The 13,854-nt window shown below is 31.2% G+C and overlaps 1 protein-coding gene across 6 annotated transcripts in view; it reads left to right on the top strand.

Moving 5' to 3' along the window:
- LOC140449211 (uncharacterized) overlaps window positions 1-13,854 on the top strand; it is a 335,545-nt gene that overhangs the window by 64,776 nt on the left and 256,915 nt on the right. For all 6 annotated transcript variants that reach the window (XM_072542383.1, XM_072542381.1, XM_072542380.1 and 3 more), the window contains exon 3: window positions 5,337-5,534. In XM_072542383.1, the coding sequence (XP_072398484.1) occupies window positions 5,337-5,534 (198 nt within the window). The remainder of the gene's footprint in view (window positions 1-5,336; window positions 5,535-13,854) is intronic.

The following is a 13,854-nucleotide window of genomic DNA, read 5'->3' on the forward strand; positions in this document are numbered from 1 at the left end:
CATTTGTCCAATCTCTCAGTAAAAGTTGTCCAGTCTGCTTTTTTTATCAGATAAACAACAAGGATTGAGATCCGGAAGATCCTGCGTAGACGCCGTATTTGTACTAAGACAAATCACAGAAAAGGCCATTGAGTACAATAAACCAGCATATCTATGTTTTATAGACCTGACAAAGGCTTTCGACCGCATCCAAATCGAAGACCTCTTACACCTACTGTATAAAAAAAACATATTATACAAACCAACGAAAACATCTACTTCCATAATCGAATACAGGCAAAGATAAATGGAAACTAACACAGTATATACCAGTACAAAGCGGAGTGAGACAGGGTAACTCATTAAGCTCACTTCTCTTTAATATAATAATCGACGAAATAATACAAGCAGTACGTAAAGGTCATAGCTACAGAATGGGGAACAAAGAAATCTAAATTTTATGTGATACAGACGACGCCGTATTAATCGCCGAGACAGAAGACGAGCTCCAAAGATTAACACACATATTTAATACAACAGCCAAGAAAGACAATATGATAATATCAGCAGAAAAAAACAAATGTATGACAACATTTAAGTACCCACTATGATGTAAAATCGAAATTGATGGGAAAATAATAAAGCAAAAAGCAAGGTTTAGATATCTGGGAATAGATATAACTAGTTACGGAGATGTTGAAGAAGAAGGACGACAACAAAGCTTAAAAGCAAGTAAAGGAGCGGGATATCTTAATGACACAATCTGGAAGAACAAACACCTAAGACAAGACATAAAAACAAGAATCTTTAAAGCAACAATTAGACCTATATTAACATACACGGCGGAGACAAGACCTGACACATCTAAAACGAGACGGCCACTAGAAACGACAGAGATGAAAATACTCCGACGAATATCAGGGAAAAGTCTGTTGGATAAGGAGAGAAGCGCAATCATAAAAAGAACATGCAATAGAGAAGACATAAATGGATGGTTGACAAAACGGAAACAGGAGTGGTACGCACACATTAGTAGAATGGCAGAGGATAGGATAGTACCAATAGCACGAGATAAGTTATCAAATGGACGAAGAAGTATTAACAGACCAAAAAAAATGGTGCGATAATTTAAACAATTTAGAAGGCTAATATTGAAGAAGAAACAGGCTTTAAAGCCTACATACGAGAAGGAAGAAGAGAAAGAAGACCAATTTGTATTTCGTAGTAAACACTCGAATAAACTCGGACATTGAATGATAATTGAAATAGAGAAAGCATTGAAAGGGGAAAAAACTTGTTCAGCAGTATTCCTGGACATCGCAAACGCATTTGACAAAGTATGGCACAACGGCCTGTTAATGAAGATGAAGAAAATATTTCCTATGCAACTCGTTAAAATATAGCAGTCATACCTACACCAGCGAACACTAAGAGTTAAAATGGAATGGTGTATGTCAATAATATTGACAATAAAAACAGATTACGAATTTCGGTATTTCTAGTGCAGGTATATAACGAATTGTCCAATTATATCATCTAGGGGCCGCATTGGCCTTTTGTTCTTAACATGTATGAGACCCTTCTCATATCAGTTGGCCCAACGTTAGATTTATAAGAAAATTACATTTTAGAGAACAAAAATAAAAGAGCAGCGCAAATTTTAGAAGTTTTAATGCATTGAACAACATTTTTGAAATTCCTAATTATAAAAAATATTTTATAACGTAATGAAAACTATTGATTAAACAGAATATTTATAAATTAAAAAAACGCATAGAATATGAAATATTAACAAAAAAAAAGTTAGTACTGAGTTAAGTACATCCCCTTTATTTTTAATGACATCCACAATTCTTCGAGGCATAGTTTTTACTAAGTTATGACAAAATTCTAATGTAAACGAATCTCATATTTCTTGCAATTTTTCCTTCAATTCGTTGACGGATCTGGCAGGACGTTTTCTCAAAGCTTTTTTCATTTCGCGCCACAAAGTCTCTATCTGGAACAAGTTGGGACTGTTGGAAACCCATTCCAGAATTGGTATGCCATGGTTTTCAATCCATTTTAAACTCTTTTTTGAGGTATGACAACTTGCGCCGTCCTGTTGGAAGACAAAATCTTCCGCTGATTATAAACGGTGTTCCATAATCGGTAACAGAGATTCTTCTAAAATATTTAAATATTTGACCGTGTTATTTCATTTTTCTGGATTTAACGTAATTATGAGAAAATCAATGTATGTTGACATAAGTGAATATTTATTTTTAATAAATAATAATAAAAATGCCATATTAATTAATATGGGAACTTATAAAAACATGCAGAGTATAATTTGTTTATTGTAATCGACTTAAACTGCAAATTCCATAGATGGGCCAACTGATATGGGAAGAGGCTCGTAGGTGTAGACTTAAACCATGGAAACAATTTGCTTATTTGTTATGACTAGACTTCGGCAAATATGCAAATAAAAATGTAGAAAATATGCGCATAAATATGCACGTGTTTACCCGAAAATATGCAAATATTTTACAAAATATGCATACAAATAAATAAAAAAATCGTAAAATAGTAACAATTTTATTAAAAAAAAAGTGTACATAACTAAATATTTCCTACTATTCATTAAGATTTACATTTATTTTAAGTAACTACATCATTTTTAAGTATGAATAAACTTATTTAGAATTATGGTAACAATAAATGACCAAGTGGTGTTCAAAATTTTCTAACAAAAACTTGTGGCTTCTGTCGGAGTACATATATTTATATATGGAAAAACTTCGTTCAACATCAACTGATGTAACGGGAGCATTTTTCAAACTAACCAAAACATTTGTTTCTAAATTAATTGTTTCCGAAATATTTCCAGCTAGAACACTGACTACTTCAGAAAGAATATGGTAACCTTTATTTTTTTCCATAGTAGCTTCAAATTTTTTTAAAATATCTTTTCCAATATTACCTCTAACGTTCCGAAAACATGACGCAAATTCTTTTATTAATGCTGTACTTTCGAACAATGACAGTTTTGGTGATTCTAACTGAGTAATTGTTTTTTGAACAAAACTAAAATTTAATTTTATAAATGAAAGTTCTTGTTGAAGCAAGTTACTCTGAAAAGTTTGTTTAGAATCCAAAAGAGATTGGGAACTTTCATCTGTTAACGTATCAATTATGTTCTTTATTTTAACAAAATGATCTGCATAAAAATTAGCTGCTTCTAACCATGTTCCCCATCGCGTTAAAATAGGTTGTGGTGGAAGAGGAATGTTAGGTAGCATTTCTTTATAAAGTTGAATTCTTATAGGAGATTTAAGAAATACTTTTTTGACACTGGATATCATGGTATTTACAAGAGGAAACTTTTTTCGTATTTCCTCTGCAACTCTGTTTAATCCATGCGCTACACAAGTAAAATGTATTAAATCTCGGAAAAATATTTTTAAATTTTGTCCTGCTTTCACCATATAAGGAGCAGCATCCGATAAAATAAGCAGTAATTTATTAGAAGGAATAGTTGTCGGAAGAAAAAAAGTTGCTAATGTTTCTTGTATAAAACGCGAAATTGTTAAAGCATTTGTTTTCTCAAGTTTCTGGCATGAAATAAGATGAAATTTTGGTAAGGTATCTTCTTTAAGAACACCAATCAATAAATGAGCAATATACTTTCCTGAGGAGTCAGTGGTTTCGTCTACAGATATGTAAAAATAATTATCTGCAATTTCTTTCTTAATATTAATTAACACCGACGAGTATAGCCCGTTCACATTATTTCTTCTTAGAGACCGATCACTTGGAACATTAAGTTTGCAATATTTTTTTAGAAACGAACTAAAATTTACATTTGCTAATTTTGAAAGCGGTATGTTTGCAGACACTAATGCGCGACACAAGTCTTCATTAAAAGTTTCTTGCTCATTTAATTTTGTTGAAGTAGATTGGAAACATTTAGCCATTGAAGTTTGATGTTTTCCTCCTATTTTTCCTTTTTTTGCAATGTGTGAAGCAGTTCTCACATGTTGGTCTATCTGAAATTTCTTCTCACATGCTATCTATAAATAAAAATAAAAACCTTTATTTTAACCCAACCTTTAAAATATAAAAATATACAAGGTGTTTTTGGTTAATCAAATAACTGGTTTGGAAAAAAACACTCGCTAAGTGTTTTAAATGCAGTATTAATCCACAAATTAGTTTTTGTTACTAACCATTAGTACATCATATAACTTATTTTAAAATTCCACAAGTTTTTTTTTGTTAATTCAATTACAATAAAAATAATTGTGTTTTAGAATAGCTGACTTCATAAAAAAAAGTAAAGGTGAAAAATTTTTCTAAATACACACCATTGTATTGTACCATGGACAATTTTTTCTCACTAAAGGAAGCTATTTTTTATTTAAAAACAACCTACGAGTACTAAATTTCAAGTAAATACGTTTATTGGTTTTAAAGATATTGTTGTTATTAACTAAAAGAATTAAATTTTTTTTAATTTTAACACCCTGTATCTCGAAAAGTAAATAAGTTTGACCCCTCATTAACTATATCGTTTTGTTCAATTTTTCGAGAAGTATCTACAGTCAAACGTTGTAAGTGTCATTTGGAAACCTCGAAACCTCCTGTATGTATGAAATATTAGATATTTAATAGAAAATATTAGATACTCTTTATAAGGTTTAATCCAAGTTGAAGCACTGGTTGTTTTAGGCATTATAAAATCACAATCTTCCTTTTTGTTACGCACAACGAGTGTTTACGCTTTGAATATCAAAACAAAAATGATTTACAAATCTGAGCATCAAATTAGAAATGTTTAGGTACCTAATTCAATTTTGGAAAATCCCTAAATTAGGAACAAAACTATTAGCCGTTTACCTGCTGTTAAGATACAATAAATTGTAGATAGATTTGGGGATTAGATCATAAAATGCAAATGAGCGAACCCTTAGCGATTATCCAATAACTGAATGCCTCAGTGACCGAGACTTTCTAAGAATGTTGAGGGCTTCTTAAATTGATCTTCTTTGAAATTGTAAATGTTTTGATTTCTTGATTAAAATGACTACAAAATTTTATACAAGAATTGAAATAAATTGGTATGTTTAAAAATTTTCAAATACAGTATAAAAATCTGAACTTTTATGCACTTTATGCAAACTTTTATACAAATATGCCAAAATATGAAACTTTGCACTTTATGCAAACTTTTATACAAATATGCCAAAATATGAAATATTTGCATAAAATATGCACAATATGCAAAATATGCAATATGCATATTTGCCGAAGTCTAGTTATGACTTTTATCTGAACACAACTAGTTGTATATTATACATTGTTTTCATTTCTAGGTTCACGTAACGTATACATACGACCGCATCGTACCGTACGTGGGGCACAAGAGGCTGACGGTAGTAACGGCCCCTCCCAAAGTATGGGGCACGCGACCAAGTGTCCTTCAGCGCGAATTCGACCGTATCGAGAACAAAATCCGTCCTTGGACCGGTTACTCCGCGACTAATCGCTACCTCAACTCCAACTCCGCTGTGGTAAGAGACAAAGATAGCTATAGATCGCAATTTATTGCTTTTTTTCAGAATTATATGACTATTTGATTTCATAGCATATGTTTAAATATCTGTATGCCGTAACGAAATACTAGAGTTAACGTAATATATTCCAAAAAATCATGAATTAAGAAAAATAGGTTTAAATACCTTTAAATATTAATATACATTATAATATAAATATTGTAATTACATTGTAAAGGACACATATATTGGTTTAGTAGCCTCTACTCAGTTTGTACTATATTGGGTTTGGATAGGTCCAGCATTCGACTAACTTTGTTTGGTTATCTTGGAAAAAGTTAGTCTTATTCTATCAATTATTAGACTAGGCGGGACCTGTAGAAATTCATACCATAATGGACATTTTCCATAGGAAGCTATTTTTTTGCTGAAATCCCTTCAGGATGTGCCCAATATCGATAATCACAATATGCGCCAGTCGCAAACCCTGTTCTAAGTTTTTTATTTAACAAAATCTGAAAACAATTGAAAATTTCTCATTTTTGTGCTCCTATTTTCGTTTATAATTCGGAAAATATTGATCCTAGAGAAAAAATTATAAGAGGGTAAAAGTTTCGTTATTCAATTTTACACAATATTTCGTTAGCTAGAAATTGAAAATTTAATGTTTATTGTTGAAAAAATAGCAATAATTGGAAAAAAAGTACAAAAAAATGAAGTTAATCCTTTAAATGTTTTCGACTTTCTAAACTTGACCTACAAGCTCCATATTCCGCCTAGAAAAACCTTTTAATATGTTTAAAACGTGTGCTAAATTTTGTTAAGATCGGTGAAATAGGTTTTGCATAATAATTTTGCAATCCAGCCTACTGGAAAAAAATCGCATATTTTCAAATTTATAGTAGGCTCTAATTAAAGCCCTCAGATAGTTGCAAATATTTTTTTACACATAAAGGAAGGCTCAAACTTTCAAACGCTTTTTGTAAAATTCAAATCGTTCACTAGCAGAGCCTAGAAAATTTTTAAAATTTTAGACATTTTTTATATATATTAGGCTTATAAACAAATTGAATAACTTTACGAGCTTTAAACATAACAATTTCAAAATTTATACACTTAAACAACATTAAAAGACGCTTCTTTAAAAAAAAAACGATACATTCGGCTTACTGGTTGCCGAGATATTGAAGGACAAGGTCAGACCTGAAGATTCTTGTCCTTCCAAAAAAAGAAAAAGACTTTAAAAAAAATTATTGAAGATTGAGTCAAAATAAAGTTTATTTATGAAAAAAAAATTGTTTTTTTCGTTTGCCTTTGTTTTAACAATTTAAATTATTTATTAACAACTTATAAATATATATTTGTTTACTAAAAGTAACAATTTACTTCAATGTATAAATTGCAAGCTCAAAAAAATGCATGAAGAAAAAATGCAATTACTTGTTTCACATACAATGGTTTATTGCAAATTTCCCAATTTTGCAATTAAAAATGGTATTTGAAAATATGATATTTGAAATCCTCGTCGTCCGAGACATCGATTCAAAAAAAAAAAAGAGCAAAATTGGTTAACAGGAAGCCGAGATAATGTAATTTTTAGCGCGCGCTATGATTTTGAGCATTACGTAAAACTTTTCATATAAAAAGTACTTGACAAGACGAGGGTATTTGTTTAAAAACGAGCCCTCTATCACTTATGGTTACACGGCAAATGTATGCCAACTTTGACCTTCATTATTTTGGCAACCAGTAAGCCGAATTTATCTTTTTTTTTAAGAAGCGTCTTTTAATATTCTTTAAGTATATAAATTTTGAAATTGATATGTTTAAAGCTCGTAAAGTTATTCAATTTGATTATAAGCCTAATGTATATAAAAAATGTTTAAAACTTTAAAAAATTTTCTAGGCTCTCCTAGTAAACCGATTTGAATTTTACAAAAAGCGTTTGAAAGTTTGAGCCTTCCTTTATGTGTAAAAAAATATTTGCAACTATCTGAGGGCTTTATTTAGAGCCTACTATAAATTTGAAAATTTGCAATTTTTTCCAGTAGGCTGGGTTGCAAAATTATTATGCAAAACCTATTTGACCGATCTTAACAAAATTTAGCACACCTTTTAAACATATTAAAAGGTTTTTCTAGGCGGAATATGGAGCTTGTAGGTCAAGTTTAGAAAGTCGAAAACATTTAAAGGATTAACTTCATTTTTTTGTACTTTTTTTTTTCCAATTATTGCTATTTTTTCAACAATAAACATTAAATTTTCAATTTCTGGCTAACGAAATATTGTGTAAAATTAAATAACGAAACTTTCAACTTCTTATAATTTTTTCTCTAGGATCAATATTTTCCGAATTATAAACGAAAATAGTAGCAAAAAAATGAGAAATTTTCAATTGTTTTCAAATTTTGTTAAATAAAAAATTTAGCACAGGGTTTGCGACTGGCGCATACCGTGATTATCGATATTGGGCACATCCTGAAATGATTCCAGCAAAAAAATAGCTTCCTATGGAAAATGTCCAATCCAAAACAGATCCCGCCTAGACTATATACTTACTTTGAAAAAATATTCTCCTCGTTACATGCATAATATTAAAAAAACTTTTACTTTTTCTATTGTATATATCGCTTAATCAAATAGTCCAATATATATTCGAAAAGTAATAAGTTGTGTTTGACAATTTTTAAGGAAAATCGACTTAAATTAATTAAAGACCATTTATAAGTACATATTATATTAAGTACTACCATAAATTCATTCACGTATATTAGTTCTATTTTCCTTAAAAATATTTTGTTTATTTGGTCGCAAAATGTTTAAATATTCTATAACAAACGTTATCTGTGCACCACAAGAAAGGTAAATATATAACTACGAACAAAAATATTAAATTAATTTAAATAATGAATACCTACATAATAATGAAAATTTATACTTAAAAAACTGATGGAAGATGTACACACTCGATAAAAATGTTATTACAAAAGAACTTATATAAAAAATAACCCAAAATCTATTTAAACATTAGTAAAAGTTGTTTCGGTGGTGGTTTAGTCTAGTTGGCGGGCATTATTCAAGGTTTACACTGAAAAGAAAGCAGAAAATGTCAATAAAACTACACTTTCAGCCAAGAAATCCACTGATTAAAAAATTTTATATCTAGTTTTGAAATAGAAGAACAGGATTCTTTAAAAGTACAAACAACAATTTTAAGTAGAGAGATAAAGCTCACCAACTTAGTCCACTACCAAGCTAGGAACACTATAACTTTTTAATAAAGCATATAACACTAAAACATTAAGATTGAATCTATCAAATACATTTTGAAATGTTCTCGTATTCGGTTATTATTTTACTCACCTAATATCTATACCGTGTCTACCAGTTTTTATCGTTAAAAAGTAATTGTTGATTGTTGTAAAATAATTAAAATGTCAAATGTCAAATGATAAAACCGAATTGTCAATTTACGATACATACCATCATAGTTTGAGTGCCCGTCGCACAGAGTGGTATTTTACATAAAAGGCTCGTCAAAACGAAAGTTTCAAAAACTAGAATTTCGGACAGATCTTTGTGTCTAAAACAGGTAGTTATTTGTGACGTCATCGTCGCAAATAACCTAACCAAACAAATTTGACAGCTGTCACTTTCTAACACAAGGGTCACTAGAGAACACGGTTTTTGTCTTTGCCGATCCAGACTCGCACACATTCACACTCAAACACATTCACACACACAACACTTATACTATCATGACAGTAAAAGGGGTCCTCTTTCTGCTACCGAAGCATCCTCGTCGCTGGGACCCCCGGCCGACAACAGAGCCCCGTGCATGACACGGGATCTGGTGTCGGATGGGGCTGTCTAATCGACTGACGAAGCCAAGTAACATCGAAATGGTAGCGTCCATCACTGTCAAGCTAACAGACACACATTCACACTGGGCTACCTGCGGCAAGCTGCCTCTTGAAAGCTGACGAGGCCTGGCTGTTAACGAAAACATTCAATAACAAAACTTTAGTGCAATACACTAGTTTTGAAGTTGGGTTTAGACGTAAAAACGGCTACAATAACAAAAATAACTAGAGACACAACTCTGCCACACTTGGCTCAAAACATACACTTCTTTTTGGAAACAACATCACATCCAGACAAGCCTCTAGCCCCTGGTTTAGATAGTGACTACATCTTAACAGTCTCCACGATGCTTCACCATAAAACACTGCCACCCCAGTTGAGTTTTTCGGTCTGCCTTGCTTTTTTCCATTACAAAAACACATGCAACTCTAGTTAAACTGTTTGTTCGGCCTGTTAGGCCGTTGTCTTCTGAGATTAGTCCTCGACGTTTCGCCAACACTAGGGGTTGGCATCTTCTGGAGATGTTACTGCTTCGCTTGTAAGCTGAAACTGACCATCCGTTACACAAAGAACCATTTTTCACTTTTCACAAAATTAAATGCAAACGAAAATACTGTGAGAAGTACAAGCTGATTTATGAATCCAAATACAGGGTGTTTCAAAAAAAGGTAACCCCGTCTCTAGGGTAGGCAAAAAACTGAAAAATAATTGGGTTTGCTGAGTAAAAAATTTTTGTAACGCCATCCGTTTTCAAGATACAGGGCGCTTGAAAAAAAAAAATTTCACGCATTTTTTAAGATTTTGGCGAAACTACTGGCAACATTGTAGTGAAATTTTATAGGAATATGTTTTGGAAGCTGATACATCCCATGAATTTGTTTTTATATCTAATTCTCATAGAGGGCGCTAGTTACACGGATGGTACTAAGTATTAGTCAATATAACTTTTTTAAGAGTATAATTATTAATCAAAATTTCAAGTAAACTTAAACATCATTCAATTTTACACGAAAAAGGTACTCTTGGTAAAACTCGATACTGTGTACCGTTTTCGAAATATTTTGATTTGAAAATTATGAAGTAATAATTGATGCTGGTATAAAATAGTTAGTAATTAAACAAAACTCACAAGAAGAAAATTAAATTAATGACTAAGAACATAAAATAAAATTCAATTACAGTAAGTGTTCAAAATGCCCTCCGTTTTCGCGAATACACAAGTCTATTCTTTTTTCTAAAGATTCCATTAACCTTCTAAACGGTAGGGGATCAGCTATGATGTCATTAAATTGACGTTGAATTCTTTCTTCCAATTCTTGGCGTGAATTTACCTCTGTAGCATAGACTTTTTCCTTAATATACGACCAAACTGCGTAGTCCAAAGGGTTAAAATTGCATGACCGAGGAGGCCAATGAATCGGAGCTTCTGCACCTCTACCAATCCATCGATTCGGAAAATGATTACTCAACCAATTACGACACCTTTTATCAAAGTGTGGTGGAGCTCCATCAAGCATAAAAAATAAAGATCTTCGCTCGTTTAGCGTTAAATCTTCTAATATCTCGAATAAGGAATTGTTTAAAAAATCAAGATACATATCACCATTTAAATTTCCAGGTAGAAATGATAACCTATTAATTTGTTACCTAAAGTTGCTGCCCAAACATTAACTTTAAATGAGTGTTGGTAATGCGATACCCTTTTGACTCGTGGATTCTCATCACACCAGTAGTGTGCATTATGGGAGTTAAACATACCTTGTCGCGTATAGGTGGCCTCGTTCGTAAAAAGAACGCATTTTAAAAATTTTGGATTGTGGGCTGTCCTTTATTGCAATATTTCACAAAAATCCACTCTAACCGGTAAATCATCTGGCAAGAGCTCTTGGACTTGTCTGTAATGATAAGGATGTAATTGATGTTCTTTCAGTATCCGCCAAGTACTTGAAGAAGAAGTATTTGTTTGTCTTGCTATATTCCTTACCCTAACTGTTGGATCTTGATCAAGTAAATTTAAAATATTATTTTCTTTATTAATTGTTCTTGTTGTTCTTGGTCTACCAGAATTTATTTTATTTGGTCTCACATTTTCAGTTTCTCGACAACGTCGTTCAACGGCTCTAAATGTTTTTTTACTTGGTAAGTTTCTTCTGGGAAACTTTTCTGCATAACGTGTCACAGCTGCACTAGAACATCCTAAACATTCGCCTAAGGTTAATAACATGTCAGTGTATTCAACATTTGAGTATATTTTGATTTGATTTTACAAATAACAAGGTTTCAAAACTCTAATTATTGTTGATTTATCGTCATAACAATCAATAAATGTCAGATTTCCATGGCACACTTGGAGAAAATAGAGAAATTTTCGTGTAAAATTGAATGATGTTTAAGTTTACTTGAAATTTTGATTAATAATTATGCTCTTAAAAAAGTTATATTGACTAATACTTAGTACGATCCGTGTAACTAGCGCCCTCTATGAGAATCAGATATAAAAACAAATTCATGGGATGAATCAGCTTCCAAAACATATTCGTATAAAATTTCATTACAATGTTGCAAGTAGTTTCGGCAAAATCGTTAAAAATGAGTAAAATTTTTTTTCTTCAACGCCCTGTATCTTGAAAACGGATGGCGTTACAAAAATTTTTTACTAAGCAAATTCCAATTATTTTTCAGTTTTTTACCTACCCTAGAGACGGGGTTACCTTTTTTTGAAACACCCTGTAAATAAAAATATAAAAAAATAGCACTTATGTTTTTTTGGCGTGCATTTTAAATCTGAAATACCTGGTGAACCTTCTAACTCTTCCGTTTACACAGAAATTAGCCATTATATTGATTAATTTTAACGTTCTTCAATTGTTTTTTTTATTTTTCATTAAAATAATTTTTTTGATTTTTATTATTTCTTGAATTCGCATTTATTCCTTTATTTATAATTAAAGGGATGATATTTATATAGGTATATATTGAATTAAAATTTTATACCTGAAAATCATTGAATATCTACCTCTTCCGCATAGCTTTAGTAATAAAACTTACTTCAATAATGTAATAATTAGTATTCTAGGTAGATATTCAATGATTTTCAGGTACAAAATTTGAATTTAATATATAACTATATAAATATCATCCCTTTAAGTACAAAAATAATTTAAAATATCAACTGTTATTTAGTAAAAAAATAGCCCATTTTGAAATGTGGGGCAACTATCCCACTTTTAACCTAAGTATTAACGAAAAAGAGGTTAATAATTTGATGTTCAATAATATAAAACTATTACAAACGTTCCATAAATATTATATCTAATTCTACAAAATATTTTATTCATAGAAACTCGTTTAAATTGCAACTACCTGATTTCCTACAACAAAATTAATCCCAATATTGACAGGTAGTATGAAGATCTACATTTCAACCTGTTCGGAATAAAAAACCAGTCATTACGATGCAAAAATAGTCCAATCACAACCTGTTTCTTTACACGAGCTAACTAAAACAACAACATTACCCAAATAAATATACGAGACTCGGTTTTTTAATCCATTTATTGAAACTAGTTTTCATTGCTTGAATTTTGATTGGAGAGCCGGTATGTGTGGGTTGGATTGTGTGTTCTAGTAAAGCCAATAAAAACTTCACTAAGGCATGTTAAAATAACTGACTTTACCGTTTTTTGAAGGTGTGTGAGTAAAGTTAGAATATTATTCGACATAACTATAAACCAAGAAAGAAAAAGAACGCATTTTAAGGTGTTTTACTTAATTACTTATTAAACAAGTCATTTTTTATTACTTTATTGCAATGTAACATCTACAATACATGCATAAAAACGTTAAAAAAGTTCTGAAAATTTCTAAATGCAAGTTCATCTGATACACACCAAGGAAAAAATGGATAGCTAGGGGAGAGTGAGGTAAAATGGTCCCTCTTTCATTTTTTAAGATAGAAATAACAAAAATCGAAATAATTAAGTAAAATTTAATGAGACAATTACTAGGGTATAGCAGAGCATATTTTTAACACTTCTTCTTCTTTTTCCTGTTTGTATGTAGGCTTTAAAGCCTGTTTCTTGTTCAATATTAGCCTACTAAATTGTTTAAATTGTCGCACCATCTTTTTCTTGGTCTACCCATACTTCTTCGTCCATTTGGTGATTAATCTCGTGCTATTCGTACTATCCTATCCTGTGCCGTTCTACTAATGTGTTCGTTCCACTCCTGTTTCCGTTTTGTCACCCATCCATTTATGTCTTCTATATTGTATGTTCTTCTTATGTTTTCGCTTCTCTCCTTATCCAACAGACTTTTCCCTGATATTCGTCTGAGTATTTTCATCTCTGTTGTCTCTAGTAGTCGTCTCGTTTTAGATGTGTCAGGTCTTGTTTCCGCCAATAGGTCTATTGAAGAAATTTGGTTAAAACTTTCTAAATACCATGTGCAACACAAAACAACTCTGTTTACTTAT

This window comes from Diabrotica undecimpunctata, chromosome 8 (genome assembly GCF_040954645.1).
Source record: "Diabrotica undecimpunctata isolate CICGRU chromosome 8, icDiaUnde3, whole genome shotgun sequence".
Taxonomy (NCBI): domain Eukaryota; kingdom Metazoa; phylum Arthropoda; class Insecta; order Coleoptera; family Chrysomelidae; genus Diabrotica; species Diabrotica undecimpunctata.